General features: G+C 46.7%; 1 protein-coding gene across 9 annotated transcripts in view; it reads left to right on the forward strand.

The window, feature by feature from the left end:
- UBR4 (ubiquitin protein ligase E3 component n-recognin 4) overlaps window positions 1-17,618 on the forward strand; it is a 122,423-nt gene that overhangs the window by 87,450 nt on the left and 17,355 nt on the right. For all 9 annotated transcript variants that reach the window (XM_031464203.2, XM_031464202.2, XM_031464204.2 and 6 more), the window contains 18 exons: window positions 161-245; window positions 402-529; window positions 3,430-3,559; window positions 3,684-3,841; window positions 4,554-4,663; window positions 5,328-5,469; window positions 6,176-6,257; window positions 6,581-6,754; window positions 8,644-8,765; window positions 9,671-9,868; window positions 10,558-10,638; window positions 12,897-12,984; window positions 13,616-13,743; window positions 14,655-14,762; window positions 15,237-15,356; window positions 16,075-16,265; window positions 16,720-16,893; window positions 17,248-17,347. In XM_031464203.2, coding sequence (XP_031320063.2) covers window positions 161-245; window positions 402-529; window positions 3,430-3,559; window positions 3,684-3,841; window positions 4,554-4,663; window positions 5,328-5,469; window positions 6,176-6,257; window positions 6,581-6,754; window positions 8,644-8,765; window positions 9,671-9,868; window positions 10,558-10,638; window positions 12,897-12,984; window positions 13,616-13,743; window positions 14,655-14,762; window positions 15,237-15,356; window positions 16,075-16,265; window positions 16,720-16,893; window positions 17,248-17,347 — 2,319 coding nt within the window. The remainder of the gene's footprint in view (window positions 1-160; window positions 246-401; window positions 530-3,429; window positions 3,560-3,683; window positions 3,842-4,553; window positions 4,664-5,327; window positions 5,470-6,175; window positions 6,258-6,580; window positions 6,755-8,643; window positions 8,766-9,670; window positions 9,869-10,557; window positions 10,639-12,896; window positions 12,985-13,615; window positions 13,744-14,654; window positions 14,763-15,236; window positions 15,357-16,074; window positions 16,266-16,719; window positions 16,894-17,247; window positions 17,348-17,618) is intronic.

Genomic DNA, 17,618 nt, shown 5'->3' on the forward strand with positions numbered 1-17,618 from the left:
CCGTGTGGAGGGTCTCCATCTCTCCCTTCTCTCTGGTGGTCCACCTGCGACCAGACACTTTAGTTCTTAGTCCCTGGATCAGAGCTGGACATGAGCCCTAGTCCTGGGACTGGCCCTCCAGACCCTCCTCTACTCACATTTCTTCCCCTTGGCCTTCTAGGCAAGTAGCCTTCAGTATGAAATGCTGTTGCTCACGGACTCTATCTCGAAGGAGGACAGCTGCTGGGAACTTCGCTTACGCTGTGGTGAGTTTAGGGGAACATCTGGTTAGCAGCTTTTCAGAGAAAGAGAGGAGGCTCCTGGGTGCAGTCTTAAGCACAGAGTGGGAGAGGGCAGGGGAAGCTACACTTGGACAGGCTGGCTGTCTAGTGGTCGACTCTGCCTTTCTTTCCTGTCCCTAGCGCTCAGCCTCTTCCTTATGGCTGTGAACATCAAGACTCCCGTGGTTGTTGAGAACATTACCCTCATGTGCCTGCGGATCTTGCAGAAGCTGATTAAACCACCTGCTCCAACTAGCAAGAAGAACAAGGTACTGGGCCAAGCGGGACGGCAGGGCAGCAGCCCCCTCAGGCCCCGGCCAGCGCCTGTCCTGCCTCATCAAGGTCTCTGCCCACCCTGATCTCCCCTGATCTGGCGGGGGCGCCAGTGCTTCCCTTGTGACAGGTCAGCGGCGACTAGTTGAGGTTTTTGAGAAGGAAGTTTTCTTGGAGGAAAGTCAAGAGTAAAGACGAAAAAAATACATAGAGCAAAGTACCCCACACATCCACTGAAGGCGAGCGCAAAGCGCTTAGCCATCGAGGGCTGCCTCTTTCTTCAGTAGCGTCAGGTGACTGTCAGCTCCCAGGGGCTCGGTGCTCTTTCCTACCCCTGTGCCTTTGCACGTGGAATTTTGTGCAGTGGTGAAGGCCCTGGGCTCTGGGGCAGATTTCTTGGTTTCAAATCCCAGCTCTTGCATACACTGGCATTGTGACTTGGGCAAGGTACTTAGATTTCTCAGTTACCCCATCTATAAAATGGGAATACAGTTTTCCCCTTGTAGTGCTGGAAAGAATAGATGATTTAATGCAGATTGAGCGCTGAGAGCAGTGTCTGGCCCAGGTTAGTCCTCAATAAATGTTAGCTGTGGCTATGTGGCGTCGTCTCTGCTAGAATGCTCCCGTTCACTTTGTTAGCTGCTCTTCGGATGCCCCATTCCTCTGCTAGGCTGGCTGTGAGCTCTTGGAATCCAGGGACAGTTTCACTAATTGTTTTGTTTGTTTTTGTTTTTGTTTTTTGGACCAGTGCATATCATGGTATCTAGCATATAATAGCCACTCGGTAAATCATTGTTAAGTGAGTAAATAAAGCCATTGTTAATCCTAAAATAATGATAGTCCAGCCACAGATTGACTTGCTTGTACCAGTTTGTAGACTACGCGGGCCGTAGTCCCTTCCCTTGGCCGTGCCTGAGGCTGTCTGCCTCCTATCCACCTCTGTAGTCCTTGGGCCATTCTGATTCCTGCTTCTCCCTGATGGAATCCCTTGGTGAGAAACGGAGTCTTCACTGCAGGATTCTGTGTGGTAAGCATGAGGGAGGAAGCGGGAAGGTGAGCAGTGTACTCCCTTTCCTGGTCTGCCTGGACAGTCCTCAGAAAAAGACACGACTGAGGGATCCTCCTTCCTTCTCTTTGGTGAAAATTTATTTTCCCTCAGAGCTCATTCCCAGCAAATAAAAATTGGTTCTTGATTGCAAAGAGGAACCGCTTCCCCGCATAACTGTCATTTTTTAAACAGTGTGAGGTGAAAGATTTCCCCAGGGTTCTTACCCTCTAAGCACCGAAGCCCAGTGCCTGTATTCACATTTTGCTTAGTTTTAGCCTAGATTGAGCAGCGGTTCTCAAAGTTCAGCTCACAGATCCCTAGGTGTTCCCAAGACGATCAGGGAATCTGTGAGGTCAACGTTATTTTCATAATTTTCCCAAGATTTTTGGCACTCTTGTGGCCTTTGTGCTGAGTGCGGAATCAGTGCGGTAGGGCTGCTGGTGCTGAGCGTGAAGAGGTGGGGGCGCCCTGCTGGGCTCGGGGCCGTGCTCTTCACTGCCGGCAGTTTCATTCAGGAGCATCCTTGATGATGCATTACAAATTAATTTTAGTAAATCTTGGCGCTTGAGTACCAGTCTTCTTAACATTCAGTGTGACAGTGTGGGAGGTACACAGACAGTCTTCTGTGGCATGCTGAGGTGCAGTGGGCATCCTGGGGAAAAGCACTTGTGTGACTGGGGTGCAGGGTGGACCAGCTGCTTATTTCGTGGAACCTCATTTGTGCTCATAGAACGACTGATGGGTGAATTGTGGTTATTCAGAATTGGGTACTTGGCAGACATTTTCTTGAAAAGTGAATGAAGTGAACCTGTCACTTAAAGAGGAATTGACGTAACTCAGTGAACCAGTGTTATGCAAATGACCAGGGCAGGTTACCGAATCATGCATCAGTAGAGGATGAATTTTAGTGGAATGGAATATGAAAGATTTATTGATTGATTTCAGATTCCACATTCCCGCCAACCTTTAAGAACCTATACTTTGTTGAATTTTTGATTTACTATCAAAAATCAAAATTTATTAAAAAACCTATTAAAATACTCTCTTTTCCAACTGTGTATCTGTGTGAGGCTGGATATTTTTTGTATTCCGCAGCTAAAACAATGTATCACAGCAGTTTGAACTCAGAAGCAGGTATAAGGATCCAGCTGTCTTATTAAGGCAGTCATTAAGTGATTTAAAAAATATAAAACATTTTGTGCCACTCCTTTCTCTAGATTATTTTTGTTTTGGAAAATATAAAAAAAGTCATTTAGGTTGACAGGTATGGATTCGTTCTTAAATGAATTAGTAATATTCTAAGAATTACTGAACTTTAATTTTTAATATGATAAATATCAATGGAAAAAAACCACACATACAAGAGCTCTTTGGAAGCCTCAGTAATTTTTAAGAGTATAGTGATGTCCCGTGGCTGAAAAGTTTGAGAACCACTGGTTTGGAGTGCTGTCTGGGGCTCTGCTGTGAGGCTAATTCTGATTAGTAATAGCTCTTTAAATTCTGGAGACTGCTCAGTGACCCCTTGAAGATTTATTTTGGGGAACTACAAATCAGCCTTGGGATAGGAATTACTGTGTGTGGCTATAGGACTGTCTGTAGGAAGCCAGTTACATCTTATCCTGCACTGTCAAAATCAGTGACCGTGAGCTCAGCATGCAGGTGCTGCTGCTAAACTGGATCAAAATGCTTAAACAGGAACACATACGGGGCATGAAAGTTGTGCATGTTGATCCTTCTGACCTTCTGGCCTTTGTGTACGTACCCTTGGGGTACCAGTGCCATTGTGTTGGGGCTGGGGCTCCGGTGTGCCCTGGTGCTCTCTCACCTCGGTCCGCTTTCCTCCTGCAGGATGTTCCGGTCGAGGCCCTCACCACAGTGAAGCCGTACTGCAACGAGATCCATGCCCAGGCACAACTCTGGCTCAAGAGAGACCCCAAAGCCTCCTACGAAGCCTGGAAGAAGTGTCTTCCCATCAGAGGTGTGTCTCTCTCTTCAGGACTTGGAAATCAGCCATTCCTACCCCTGTCCTGACAGCCCCACCGCCCCCCTCTTCTCCCCCTTTCGCTTTTCCTTACCTTTCCCTGCACCCCTTTGCCTGCTAGGGATTGAGGGTAATGGGAAGTCCCCCAGCAAGTCAGAGCTCCGCCATCTCTATCTGACCGAGAAGTACGTGTGGAGGTGGAAGCAGTTTCTGAGTCGTCGGGGGAAGAGGACATCCCCCTTGGATCTCAAACTCGGCCATAACAACTGGCTGCGGCAAGTGAGTGGCCGTCTCCCGCACCCCTCGCCCTACTGTGCTGGCCCCAGATACTGAGCAGAGTGTTTCTGCTCCTCCCTGCCTGTCAGCTCCTCCTGCTCTTCTTTCTCTTTGCTGTTCTTGCTTCCTTTCAGATAGGAAGTAGGTAGAGGATCTTGGTTGCAGGCGCTGGCATAGTGGACTGGCCGAAACAGAGCTCTTCTCCACCCCTTCATCAGGCTCCTACTCTCTCCTCTCCTCCCGGAGCACTTAACTCAGTGCCTCAGTTCACCGTTCCACCTTTCATGTCTTCTGCTGTCCATTCCCTCTTTCCAACTAATGCTTTGAAAGATTAGAGTAACTATATTTTAGAGAATCCATTTGTCCATTAGCGTGTAACATAAATACTTGGTTTATATTAAATGTAAGTATTTAGCATGTAGGTGTCTCCAGAATAGAATTATAGACAATACCTGCTTGTCTTTTTTCCTAGTTTGGTCATCTTGGGTATGTTCTCCAAACTACTTGATGGAGAAAATCTCCATGAGGAAGGTGGCTCTTAAGCAGCCTCTTTCCCAGTCTGCAGTGGTCAGACCTTGTGTTAGCTGGTCATTCTTACCTTTAACCTTTTCCTGGAGAGGTGCTCCGAGGACTCCTTCTGGATGGGTGGCCCCCTGCTGGAGGCCTGGCAAGACAGGCCATCCCCTGAGCCAGGGCTTCTCTCTATACCCTGCAGGTGCTCTTCACTCCAGCAACGCAGGCTGCACGGCAGGCAGCCTGTACCATCGTGGAGGCTCTAGCCACCATTCCCAGCCGCAAGCAGCAGGTCCTCGACCTCCTCACCAGGTACCATTTGAGGGCGGGATGGGCAGCGTGGCTGGACTTCTTCTAGAGCCCCTCCTGCTTTCCCATAGATCCATAGATCAGAGCAGTGGGAGGCACACCTGTGCTCTACCATCTCATTCCTTGTAGAAGACCACAGGAGCAAAAAGTATCAAAAAGCTCAATTAAAAAAAAGTTTTAGAAGTGGTAGTGGTAGTAGTAGTAGTAACAGAGCAGCAGAACCAGCGGCTGGTGTGAGATCTTGTGAGCTGATAAATGAGTGGCATGCATTACTCTTTTAATCCTTACTTGGGCTTGAAGTGGTTAATTAATTTGTCCACTAGAAGATCAGAGTTGAATCCAGTCTAATTCCACAGCCCACGTTATTAGCCATTAAACGCTGTGGGAACTTGCCTTGTGAGTGGCTCAGTCAAAACTGCAGTCTCGCAGCCCAGATAGCCACCATTCGTATTTTGCTGTTTATTCCAAATGTGTGTAGTTTGTGGCATCACATTGCCTGTTGTGTGCTCTTGAGCTCTTCCCAAGTGTGGGGAGTTCCCGAGTGGGGAGTTGGGGTTTTCTCAGGTCCCTGAAGGACAGCAGAGACAGGAAAGGTGGCAGAGCACGGAGGATCTGTTAGGATTGTTGGAGGTATTTGAGCTCTCAGTGCCCTGTCTCTCCGTGGCAGTTACCTGGATGAGTTGAGCATCGCTGGCGAGTGTGCCGCCGAGTACCTGGCTCTCTACCAGAAGCTCATCACTTCAGCTCACTGGAAAGTCTACCTGGCAGCTCGAGGCGTCCTGCCCTATGTGGGCAACCTCATCACCAAGGTAGCCCAGCCCAGGAGAGCCCCTCTCCCTGGCTCTGTTTTCATTGTCCTCTTTCTCTCCGTAAACCTTGCAGTGGTCTTCTATGCTGAGAAGAAATATTTGTTGAAAATGCAGGCATACCTCACTTTATTGCATTTCGCCGATATTGCATAATTTTGGTAAATTGAAAGTCTGTGGCAACCCTGTGTCCAGTGAGACTATTGCTGCCATTTTTCTAACAACATTATTTTAAAATTAAGGTATATATGTTGGTTTTTTAGACATAATGCTGTTGCACACTTACCAGACTACAGTAGAGTGTAGATATAACTTTTATGTGTGCTGAGAAACCAAGAAATTGGTGTGACTCACTTTATTACAATAATTGCCTTAGTGCAGTGGTCTGGAACCAAACCTGCATTATCTCCGAGGTATGCCTGTAGTGTTTTTATGACTTTATTGTATTTATCATAAAGATGTAGCAATCTGTTTAGGGGCATTTAGGCTGTTCCCCCTTTTTAAGCAGTCCCTTAACATCATTGCCACTGTCCTTGGCTTCTTGAGAAGGAGTTCTGCAAAGGTGTAGCCTGAGGGATCATTAGAATAAAATGACAGTGACTATGGAGTGTCTTTGGTTTGTGCTACAAGCTGCCGGACCAGCGGTGGAGTTGACCAGTGTTGTGGGCAGTGCTGTCACACTCACTGTGCTTGTTATCATCCTGTGTAGGAAATAGCCCGCTTGCTGGCCCTGGAGGAGGCCACCCTGAGCACTGATCTGCAGCAGGGCTATGCCCTCAAGAGTCTCACAGGTAGAGAGAGCCCCTTCCTTTAGGGCACCCTGGGTATAATTTGGGAACCGACCCTTAGTTCCTGGGTGCTGAGGTTGACTGTCGTCCCTCCCTGTTGACCATAGTGCATTTTAAGTTCTGCATTTTTCTCCTCATTGATGGGTTTACATTTTTGAACGCCTCTCGGCTATTGCTTAGTTCACGGCGTTGAGCACCTGCTCCATGCTAAGCACCAAGGTAGCTTTTCCCTGCCTTTGAGTTGCTCATAATCTTTTGAAGACATGGACCTTCTTTGCTTATATTTTCAATTGAGCTCTTGCAGTAACTTCTTCCTGTCCCCACAGGCCTTCTTTCCTCCTTTGTCGAGGTGGAATCCATCAAAAGGCACTTTAAAAGTCGCTTGGTGGGTACCGTGCTGAATGGATACCTGTGCTTGCGGAAGCTGGTGGTGCAGAGGACCAAGCTGATCGATGAGACCCAGGACATGCTGCTGGAGATGCTGGAGGACATGACCACAGGTAGCAGCGCCCGGGCCTGCAGCCCAGGACCCCATTGTCCCCTCTGGCTCCACCTAAGTGCACTAGTCAGATTTCCCCAAGTTCCTCGGAGCCAGAGCAGGGGCCGCAAACATCTTTCCTTGAATGTGAGGAGGAGAAGAAATTTCTCTCAAGACTATTGGTTCTTGGGGTTGTGGAATTCCAGAGCTGGGCTCAGTCAGTTTGGGCTTTTCATTTTGAGCTCATAGTTAATGCAGGAAGAGGTCAAGAGTTCTCAAATTGGTGTCTTTTGTTGGTTCTGGAAGATTCTCAGCCGTGATCTCCCCAGTTGCTTTTGCTCCTGTCTCCCTTGTCTTTGTGGAGCTCCACTCTCACTCTGCCGTCTGGGTCTCTTCACCTCCTTTTCATAGTGTTCATCTCGTTGTATCTTTATGCTGATTTTAGGTAATTTCTTCTGTTCTGTGCCATGTCATTCAGTTCATTCATTTTTGCTTCACTCTGTGTTATCTGTTTAGTACACTGATTGAATCCTCACAGTTCTACATAGATTTTATAGTCTTTAGTTTTGTTTTTACTGACATTCACTGTCCCTTTTATACTCTTTTCAGCCTAGCAAACATGTTTCTGTGTCTGGTAACTCTAAAGTTTGAAATGTTTATTGTTCGAATTGTGTTTTGGTTATTCTGGCTCTTGCTTATGGTGCCTTAAAGCTTTTTGCATTTTGTGATTTTTTTTTTTTTTTGACTGCAGGCTTGTGTTTGGTGTGTTTATCTGTGGAAATTCTTCAGGACCTGAATCAAAGATGGGTTTTTCCAGAGAAAATTTGTAATTGCTTCTGTGAGGCATCTCAGGGCACTGCTATCCCAGAGCCACCTTCAACAAAGTTCTGAACTTAGATTTTTCAGACCTCCTAGGTAGTTTAAGCCTCAAACCCCTGTGAGGGCAGCTTGTTATGAGTTCTCAGGTGTTTTCCCTCTTTGCTCAGTGCCGCAGTTTAAGGGAAGACAATTTCCTTTCATTGACTTGCTTGTGGGGAAAGGGAGTTATTTTTAGTTGACCGCTACACCAAGGATGTAGCTCTTCGGGGTACCAGATTTACATCTGTATATGTGGGGTGTGGGGGCTTCTGCCAGACTCTCCACCTTGGTGGATTTGAGGCTTTGTATCCAGCTCTCAAATCTGGGTGTGTTAGGGAAACCAGAGTTCATGGCAAAAATCAGCCTCAGTGTTTTGCTAACCTTCCTGGGTTCCTGATTTTTCTTAGTTTTTGGCTTATAGTCTTTGTTCATGTGGCAGTTCAGTGATACCTTTTTATTTAGTATTTTAAATTATTTTGAAATGGAGAAGTGGAAAGTAGGTCAGGGAACACAGTCTACCGTGTTGCCTGCCACACATGGAGGTCCTCCTGGTGCCATTTTCAGCTCCCATGCTGAGCTGGTTTGTGACCTTGTCAACTGGGCCCTTTTCAAGAGTATATTACTTTTTTGTATGACTTTAAGTTATTTCTTTGGCTTATAGAGGGCAACCTACCTACAGGATGAAGCTGAAAACTATAACTTCCTTTTGACTTGAGTGCAGTGCAGTTAGGATCATTATTTGGCATTTTTGAGTTCCTATTTTGGGCGAGAGGATACAAGGTTATAACTCCAAGAGGGAGCAAGACATGTACACAGCTGCCCGATGCTCTTTGTTGACTTGGTTATTAAGGCTTTCAAATGGAATGTGATCTGAGTATAAAAACCAATCACTTTCAAGTTTCTGATTGAAATATTGATATTGCCACATAGGGCATTTAAAGACTTACTAGGCAGAGAGAATCTGTCAGTGACGGAACTTCACTTAAAGTCTCATCTTCATTTCTGTGTGAGAAGCTCTTTCCTAACTGACTTGGCCACATTGATTTCTGGCAGGTACAGAGTCGGAAACCAAGGCCTTCATGGCCGTGTGCATTGAGACAGCCAAGCGCTACAATCTGGATGACTACCGGACTCCTGTCTTCATCTTTGAGCGGCTCTGCAGCATCATTTATCCCGTAAGCAGTGGTGCTTCCCATGGTTCTAAGGGTGTCGGCGTGAGCCATTTTGCAGGAAGACTTTTGGTGACTCCTTATAGTCATGGGCAATCTTACCAGCTGTGGGGCCATTTAGTCAGTGTTTTAGGAAGCTCCACTGATGTAAAACAGACCAGCCTCACACTTTTCCTGTTCCTGATGATGGGAAATCTAAAGACCTTCCTTAGTCTTATTTCTTAGATTCAAGGTCAAGCCAGTCTTTTTTTTTTTTTTTTTTTTTTAATCCAATATGCTATGAAAGAAGCTGTGTTGAGTTAGAGCATAAGGAAATTTTGACTCCCTTCCTCCCTTCCCCGCCCACATTTTGTGCATACATGTGTATTTGTTTCCCTAGCCTGAACTGTATGTGGAAGCATGTTATCCAGAGATCCCGTTATTGAGGAAGGATGAAAAACACCAGTGTCCTCAGTTAATGATGAGACTGAGAGATCGTCAGGGTTGAGCTTGCCTGAATATTATGCAATATAGAGAAGACCCTTTTCCTGACTTGAGAGTCACCAGCGGCAGAGTCATCTGGCCCCAGATGGGTTAGCGTCGCATGAGACGAGCAGGAGGGGGAAAGCTCCCTCTGCCCTCACTTTAGCAATACAGCTTTCATGAGTTACTCCTTATCTGCTTAATTTGTTAGGCTTTCTCTTCTAACCACCTTGAGTTTCAGAGAAGATGCTTGATATGTAAGGCTGTGTGAATTATATTTGGACTTTTGAAACCACCTCTGGGCTTCCTGTCCTTTATATCTGTCAATGTGTAAGGGGCTGGATGAGTTTGGTGTGCTTCCCTCAGAGTGTCCATGGACAAGGTGGTGTGGCCTAAATCTAAGAGGCCTCTGCCATCCCTTCTGATGCTTCCTTCTCTCTGTCCTTTAGGAGGAGAATGAAGTCACTGAGTTCTTTGTGACCCTGGAGAAGGATCCCCAACAAGAAGACTTCTTACAGGGCAGGATGCCTGGGAACCCATATAGCAGCAATGAGCCAGGCATTGGGCCGCTCATGAGGGATATAAAGAACAAGATTTGCCAGGACTGTGACTTGGTGGCTCTCCTGGAGGACGATAGTGGGATGGAGGTAACAAGCATAGGACGCCGCTGTCGTGATTAAGCACATGGGCTGGAATCAAATCCAGGTTCCTCTCCCTTAGTAGCTGATTAACCTTGGACATCTGTAAATGGGGGCTGGTGATTCCCACCTACCCACCTCACCTGGCGTTCAGGGTAATTGCCTGTAGTAGGCTCTGCCAGTGTCAGGCATGTGGTAAGCGAATGGTTGGTGGCTGTTGCTTGTCATGGCATAGGCTTTTATTCTTGTTGCTCGGGCAGAAGCTTCCCTGTGATTCCAGGTTAATTAAGCTCCCTAAAGACTGGCACTTTAGCCCCTGTGCGGATTTCTGGCCCTGGGTCTGGGGTCTTCTGGCAGACAGCACTAGGTCTGGAGTTATCCTGTACATGGTGAAAAGCATGTTGGGTAAAATAGAGAAAAGTGCTTGTGCTGGTGCGCAGCCTGAAGTGGGCTCAGGCTAGGAGAAGGTTCTCTGCAGGGGTTTTTGACCTCGAGTCCATGGTTTGGGTTAAGGCTGTTGTAACCCCTGAAATTGTGCACAGAATCCTGTGTGTTGTGCACACACGTGCGCTTTTTAGAGAAGGAGAGATGGTAGGCCCCAGATGCACACACATTGCGCCATAAAGTGCCCTTTGATCTTAGAATGTACTTGCCTTACAGTTGTTTGGAATAACAGCCTCGTCTTCTTTTCTGTTCAGCTCCTAGTGAACAATAAAATCATCAGTTTGGACCTTCCTGTGGCCGAGGTTTACAAGAAGGTCTGGTGTACCACGAACGAGGTATGTGCTTATTTTCTTGGGTGTGGTTTTACTTTTTCTGACTTACACAGACTTGTGCTAGGAATGTTGTTAATCGTCCTTTGCCCAGCTTGTAGCAGCATTTAAGGAACTTTCCTTCCCTGTTGGTGTTTAGAGAAAACCAGTCCCCTGTCCTCCTTATGAGGCATCTGCCTGGTGCCAACAGAAGGGCTTTGGGGAGGCCAAGAGTCTCTGGCTGTGTGCATCCAGGCTGGGCAGAGTCTGAGGAAGCTGTGATGGGGATGGCTTGCTGTCTTGTACCCTTTACGTACGGCGTCTCTTAACTGAGGTTAATCCTCAGCTTTTCTGGGCTTGCTCACTTTTCAGAGCATTTTCTGGTGCTGTGTCAAGCAGCATAGTTTCTATTTTACTGGTTGGGCAGTTGAGACTCAAAGGGCAGTAGTTCTTGCGGAAGGAAAAGGGAAATGAAGGAAGTGAGGTACTCTGGTCCTTTTGGATACTTCAGCTGTTTGTCCACTCAGGGAAGTCTTAGATACTCCACTCTCCCCTCCCTACTCTTCTCTTAATCCCTCTCTTTTGTTCCTTCCTTTCCTGTCTTCCAGTCTCCCTTTGTTTCTTTTTCTCCTTCCCTTTCTTTCCATCTCTTTTCTCTACTAGGGGGATTTTTAGTAAATGAATCAACAAATGTTAAGTAATTGAATTATAGTGAACTAGTGTACCAGTGGAACACAGCAAACTTTTTTATATTTAGTCTCAAATATTTTTGTAGAGTTTAAGAAACTAAATTGGTAGTGTACTATTAGTACATTTTGGCCTTTAATTTGTTACATATTTTTGTTTCTCTCCTTTCTCTTCTACTGTGCTGGGAATCCTGGTCAGTGTTTACTGTTGGTCTGCTGCCAGTTGGGTGGATATAGCACCATTGGTAGTGGGACATGCAGAGGTCTGCTCCATCCACTGCATCTTAGTCACTGACATTCTGGCATCAAAACAAAACGATACAGATTTAATCCTCAATGCACATAAAAAATTAAGACCAAGCTTCTGTGGACAGCCTTGTAAATGGTGGCATGGAACCCAAAGAATACACATGGGTGTCTCCTCTTTTGAACATGAAACAGGGTAGAATTTGGGGATCGTTTGTTTTCACATGAATGTGCTTAATCCACCAAAGGGTTCTTCTGGCAAAGTCCAGAGTTTATGGCAGCTTTTTCCTTGGGCCTTCATCAACTTCCCTTCTTACTTTACTCCCTGTTTCCCTGATAAACAGTCCATCTCTTCAGCTACTGGTAAGAGCCTGTTTTCTCTGTCTCTGTCTCCTTCTGTCCATGGTCTATGGCTGTTCCCTCTCTTAGTTCCCTCTGGGCTTCCACAGCTGGAAACGCTCTGGAACTGGCCTGACAGGTTCCCTCCCTTCAGAGTCTCCTCTCCTAAAGCTGAGCGTGGCTTAGAGACAGGCAGGCGGAATTAGTGTGATGCCTGTTCTCTCACTTAATTTCATCTAATGCGACTTCAAGCCCCCGTTTCTTGCCTCCAGAATGAGGATAATGCTCTCTGTGCTAGAATGCCTAGCTCGGTATCCGGTATAGAATGAAGTCTCATTTCCAGTTTAGGAAAGTAGCTGTAATCTTCTAATTTACGAGACTTAATGCTGATCTTTCTATGAGGTTGTAGGTTTTAGCTTGAGGAAACGTGGATGAATCCTCTCCTTGCTATCTGATTATATGAAGAACTCAGGATCTCCATAGGCAAAGCTTGGTATATTCTGAGTTTTTTTTGCTTTTGATTCCTGAGACTGGAATCAGAGCTCTTTGATCAAATTGACTTCCCTCGTCCTAATTCTTTAAGGAGGGTCCCTATTGATTAGAGAGATTTTCTACTCCTGAAGGAGGCTTGGAAATGGAACTGGTCTTATATCTGGGTAACTTTGAAAAAGCTGCTTAGCCTCAAATAAAGGAATAATGTAAAGTGCTTAATTAGGGCTTAGCACAAACAGTAAATAATAGTTGTTACAGTTATTACATAGTTTTAAAGAAATTAAATGAGATAGTGTCTATAAAATGCTTCATACAATTCCTGGCCTGTAATAGACCCTAAATAAAATTAGCTTCCTTTCCCTGAAGTGAATTATAGTGCATTTGGATTCTAGATTTTGTGGTTAAGACCCTGTAGAGAAGTAGAAACTGTCCAGATTGCTGAAGCATTAAGCAAGACCAGGTGTTGAGTCCTTTTGCATTTTCTGGGCTTGTTCACATTTCTCCCCAACCTTCTCTGCTTAGGGAGAGCCCATGAGGATTGTTTATCGAATGCGGGGGCTGCTGGGTGATGCTACCGAGGAGTTTATTGAGTCCCTGGACTCCACCACAGGTATGGCCCTGTTCACAGACACTGCTGCACGTTGGATTTGAGGTTTGGGACCAGTGAGCAATTCACATCCTGGGACTTGGGGGTATTCTGGGCTAATACTCTCTGGTAACTCTGTTCAGAATTGAGGGGTGTTGGAGGGTGGGTATAGCTGAGTGGTAGAGCATATGCTTAGCATGCATGAGATCCTGAGCTCAATCCCCAGTACCTCCATTAAACAAATAAATAAGTAAAATAAGAAAGTTAAAAAAAAATTATAAAAAACAGGATTGAGGGGAGAGTGCTTCTCTGGGGAAAAACAGTTATCTAGGACCTCATTCAGATACCTCTGGGGTTGGAGGGAGACTGCAATTAGCCAACAAACTTGAGTTCAGATATGTTTATTTAGTTTTTTTTTCCCATTGGTAGTTATAATACTTATATTTTCACATTTGAGTGTGTGATTCTAATTGACTTGATTCTTTAAAAACTACAAAAGCTGGTAATTTAATATCTGTTACTGACCCCTTTTATTGACTGCCTTCTCTATTGGAGGTATGGAAAAGAGGAGTAGCTGTCAGCCTGGAAGAGGGCTGTGCTTTATTCCTGTCTTCACCTTCCCCTCCATTTCTGCTTGGCTTCCCTTTTCCCCTAGATGAAGAAGAGGATGAGGAAGAAGTGTATAAGATGGCTGGTGTGATGGCCCAGTGTGGGGGCCTGGAATGCATGCTCAACAGACTGGCAGGGATCAAAGATTTCAAGCAGGGACGCCACCTTCTAACAGTGAGTTGGAGGCTGCAAGGTGGGACCAGCCCTTCTGCTTTGGGAGAAGCCCCTCTGGAAGGCAGCTGGTGGCTACTGTGGCTGTTTAACCCTAGAGGGCAGCACGGCGCTGCGGACCAGGGCCAGCCAGTGAAGGAGCTGGCAGCTTCCTTGGCTCTTGACTCTCAGACTCCATCTCCAGCTGCCTTCTTCCCGGCCCCCTGCCTAACCTCCCAAAAAACAGTGTGATGGCAGCCTTCTGCTGTATTCCTTTAGTCATACTTGGAACCGAGGTTTAATTGTCTTTCCCCCCAAAATGTGCTTGTGTCAATTATTATTATTGCTTTTTAAATAGATTTTATAAGTAACTCATTTCTTATAGGATTTTATTTGAGTGTTCATCCAACTATCTCTCTAGGAAAGAGTAGAGGCTTCCAAAGGCACCACAAATATTACACTGTTATCTTCACCTTCAGGGTATGTGAGAGCATACACTGTGCCTATGTTTTAAATGATCTACATGGTCCTGAGCTCCCACAGGCCATGAGCTTTGGGTAGTTCTGTTTACTATTAACATTATGTTTACTGTTAGTTATATTAGAGTCCGAGTTAGTACTGGAATCTCCCCCAAGACAACAGAGCATCACCTGTTCCATTAGGATTTGGTGTCACTGCCATAGCTTTGGAGGTGGTAGCGATGTACCCAGACCGTGGCAGCTACCACTGGAGAACATTGCTGTTTACAATACCAGTCTACTAGGAGATCCCAGCCACCTTATCATGACCCTTAGGGAACCTTCTCCTGCTGTCCTCTGTATTTTAGGATAGTGTCTGCTTATTGTACATGACCTTCCCGGACATTTCTTTCCTGCTTGTCCCCACATCTTCACTCTCAGGTGGTCTCATGGGTTTTGACTGGCTTTTCTTGTCAGGTGCTGCTGAAATTGTTCAGTTACTGCGTGAAGGTGAAAGTCAACCGGCAGCAGCTGGTCAAGCTGGAAATGAACACTCTGAACGTCATGCTGGGGACTCTTAACTTGGTAAAGAGCATGGGCTGTCAAAGACAAAGAACGCGCCCTCAGATGAAATGGATTTGTGGCCTTTTCAGGCCCTTCATCTGTCTAACTGATGGGCTCAGAGGCTTGAATTATTCACGCTGTCCCTTATCCTCCTGCTGGCTCACCCCATGCTGCTGCCATGACACACACATCATGTTTCTTTCCTGAATTCAGATCAGAGGCAAAAGGACCTTAGTCCCTACAACAGTCCAGACCGCACACAAATGGACAGTTAGTGCCATTCGCCTCAGGGCAACCAGAAAGAAATCTGAAACATCACGTTTTCACTGTCCTCAAAAGCCCACACACTTCACCCCTACCCTTCCACCCCACCCTCCATGCACGTACGCTGTCTCTGGAAAGTAAGGCATGAAAAACATCTTTGAGGAGCAGATCCCATCAGCAATGAATGGTTGTGGTCATACCCCTGGAGTGACTGGGTCTCCCTCTCTGCAGGCCCTCGTTGCTGAGCAAGAAAGCAAGGACAGTGGTGGAGCAGCTGTGGCCGAGCAGGTGCTTAGCATCATGGAGATCATTCTGGATGAGTCCAACGCCGAGCCTCTGAGTGAGGACAAGGTGAGTGCATCTGCAGACTCTGCCTCACTGCCAGCCACTGGCGTGTTTGTGTCCAGCTGTGTCAACCGAGATCTGCTGAACCTGCTCAGCTCATAGGAATGGCAAGGCTCAACTAATGGTGACATCATTGCATTGAAGCCTGAGATCCGGATTCAGAGGCAACAAAGTTGCCAAGGAGATTGTTTCACTCAGAAGCTGCTCCTTAATGAAGTCCTGGCTGTCCCAGCTGATAGACAGAGGCTTAGTGTACAGCCCCTCATTTCACAGTGGAGGGAACTCCAAGTCTAGAGAAATGAACTGAGCCATTTGTTGTCATATATTTGGTTACTGCGTAGTTGGAGGCCTAGAACCCACACCGCCAACTCCCAGTTCAATTTCTCTCTGCTTAACACTGCTGTGCATTCCTTCATTCTTACTGATGTTAAGGCTAGAGATACCACCAAATGAATCTCAGGCAGCCAACATTCTCTTGGGGGAGCAGGAGATTGTGTTGGTATATTTTGACCACCTGGTATTATTAACAGAGCCACCATGGAGACTCAGAAAGTAGTTTACGAGATGGCCTTCACACTGTTGATTGTTCCCCAGGAAGTGCTGAGACACTTTTCCTAGGGATGACTCTGATGGAAGTGGATGACCTTTAGGGGTCTGGTATTGGCTATATATAGCTAAAGCCCCGACCTTATTAATGGGGCTTCCAACTCCCTCCTTATTGCAGGGCAACCTCCTCCTGACGGGTGACAAGGATCAACTCGTGATGCTCCTGGACCAGATCAATAGCACCTTTGTTCGCTCCAACCCTAGCGTGCTCCAGGGCTTGCTTCGCATCATCCCATACCTTTCCTTTGGAGAGGTGGAGAAAATGCAGATCTTGGTGGAGCGGTTCAAACCTTACTGCAGTTTTGATAAGTATGTTGCTTAGACTCCAGACAGCTGAATGAGAATCCCCAGAAAAACCCTGAACTAGTTCTGCGAGAATAAGGAGGAATCACCTGAGTTTCTACTAGATATTTGTCTGCCAGCCTGGCCTTTAAGGGACTCGGTCTAAACTGGGGAGTTAATAATTAAAATACACTGTGTTAAAGTAGCAGTTGGCAAGGCAGAGAAGGTGAAGTGGTTGGTGACATGGGAGGGGGTATGACAAGATGGAGGAGAATGCGAGAGAACGTTGGGAGCTTGGGGGATGTGGCAGGCAAGAGGGAGAGTGGCAGGAGCCAGGTCAGAAGGGTCTCTGTGTTATGCTCAGGAGCTTGGACTTGAACCTAGAGTTCAGGTCTAATCATTGAAGTCAAGTCACTGAGGATTGTTAACCAAGAGAATAACATGATCAGCTTTTATGGTCGTCTTTGCTCTTTCCTCCTAGGTACGATGAGGACCACAGTGGCGATGATAAAGTCTTCCTGGACTGCTTCTGTAAAATAGCAGCCGGCATCAAGAACAACAGCAATGGGCATCAGCTGAAGGATCTGATTCTCCAGAAGGGAATCACCCAGAGTGCACTTGACTACATGAAGAAGCACATTCCCAGTGCCAAGAAGTAAGGAGCCCCTCTGTCAGGCGCTGCTGCCTCCCCTCTTCCTGGTGCCTTTTCTCCTTCATCACCTTGGCATCCTTTTGCCTTCCTTGGGGTCTCCCTCCCCTCCTGGAAACTAGCGAGGTGACCACGCAGCTACTGCAGAGTCCTTTGGGGCTACGGGCAAGGATGGCAGCTTAGCTTGTTGGTTTCTGTTTAGAGTACTCGTTTCTATCTGGTTTCTCAGCTGAGGCGCGTGGTCCTTTGTGATTCTTTATGGTGTGCTTGAAGGGTCACGTCTAAACAAGCCAGAACCCACAGCCAGTTCCTAGGGGGCCTTTGCTTCTCTGGCCTGCTGATAACACCTTTGTTTTGCAGTTTGGATGCTGACATCTGGAAAAAGTTTTTGTCTCGTCCAGCCCTGCCATTTATCTTGAGGCTGCTTCGGGGGCTGGCCATCCAGCACCCTGCCACCCAGGTGAGTAACCGGCATGCACACAGACCTTCTTCCTGAGCAGGACACGTGCACACTCTTCTCATCTCCTGCGACAGCCGCCTTGATTAGCCTTGAAACGTGACTGCCCTAACATAGGACTCCTAGAGTAGAAGGGACTCTCGGAAGCATCTGGTTCATCTCTGTTTGTGGAGAGGATTGAGATCCACTTGTGATTTCCTCATTCATCTCATCCTTATGTGGGGCTTCATTATCTCATGGCTCAGCTGAGCAGCAGTTGCGAGGGTGTGGCTGG

This window comes from Camelus dromedarius, chromosome 14 (assembly GCF_036321535.1).
Source record: "Camelus dromedarius isolate mCamDro1 chromosome 14, mCamDro1.pat, whole genome shotgun sequence".
NCBI lineage: Eukaryota > Metazoa > Chordata > Mammalia > Artiodactyla > Camelidae > Camelus > Camelus dromedarius.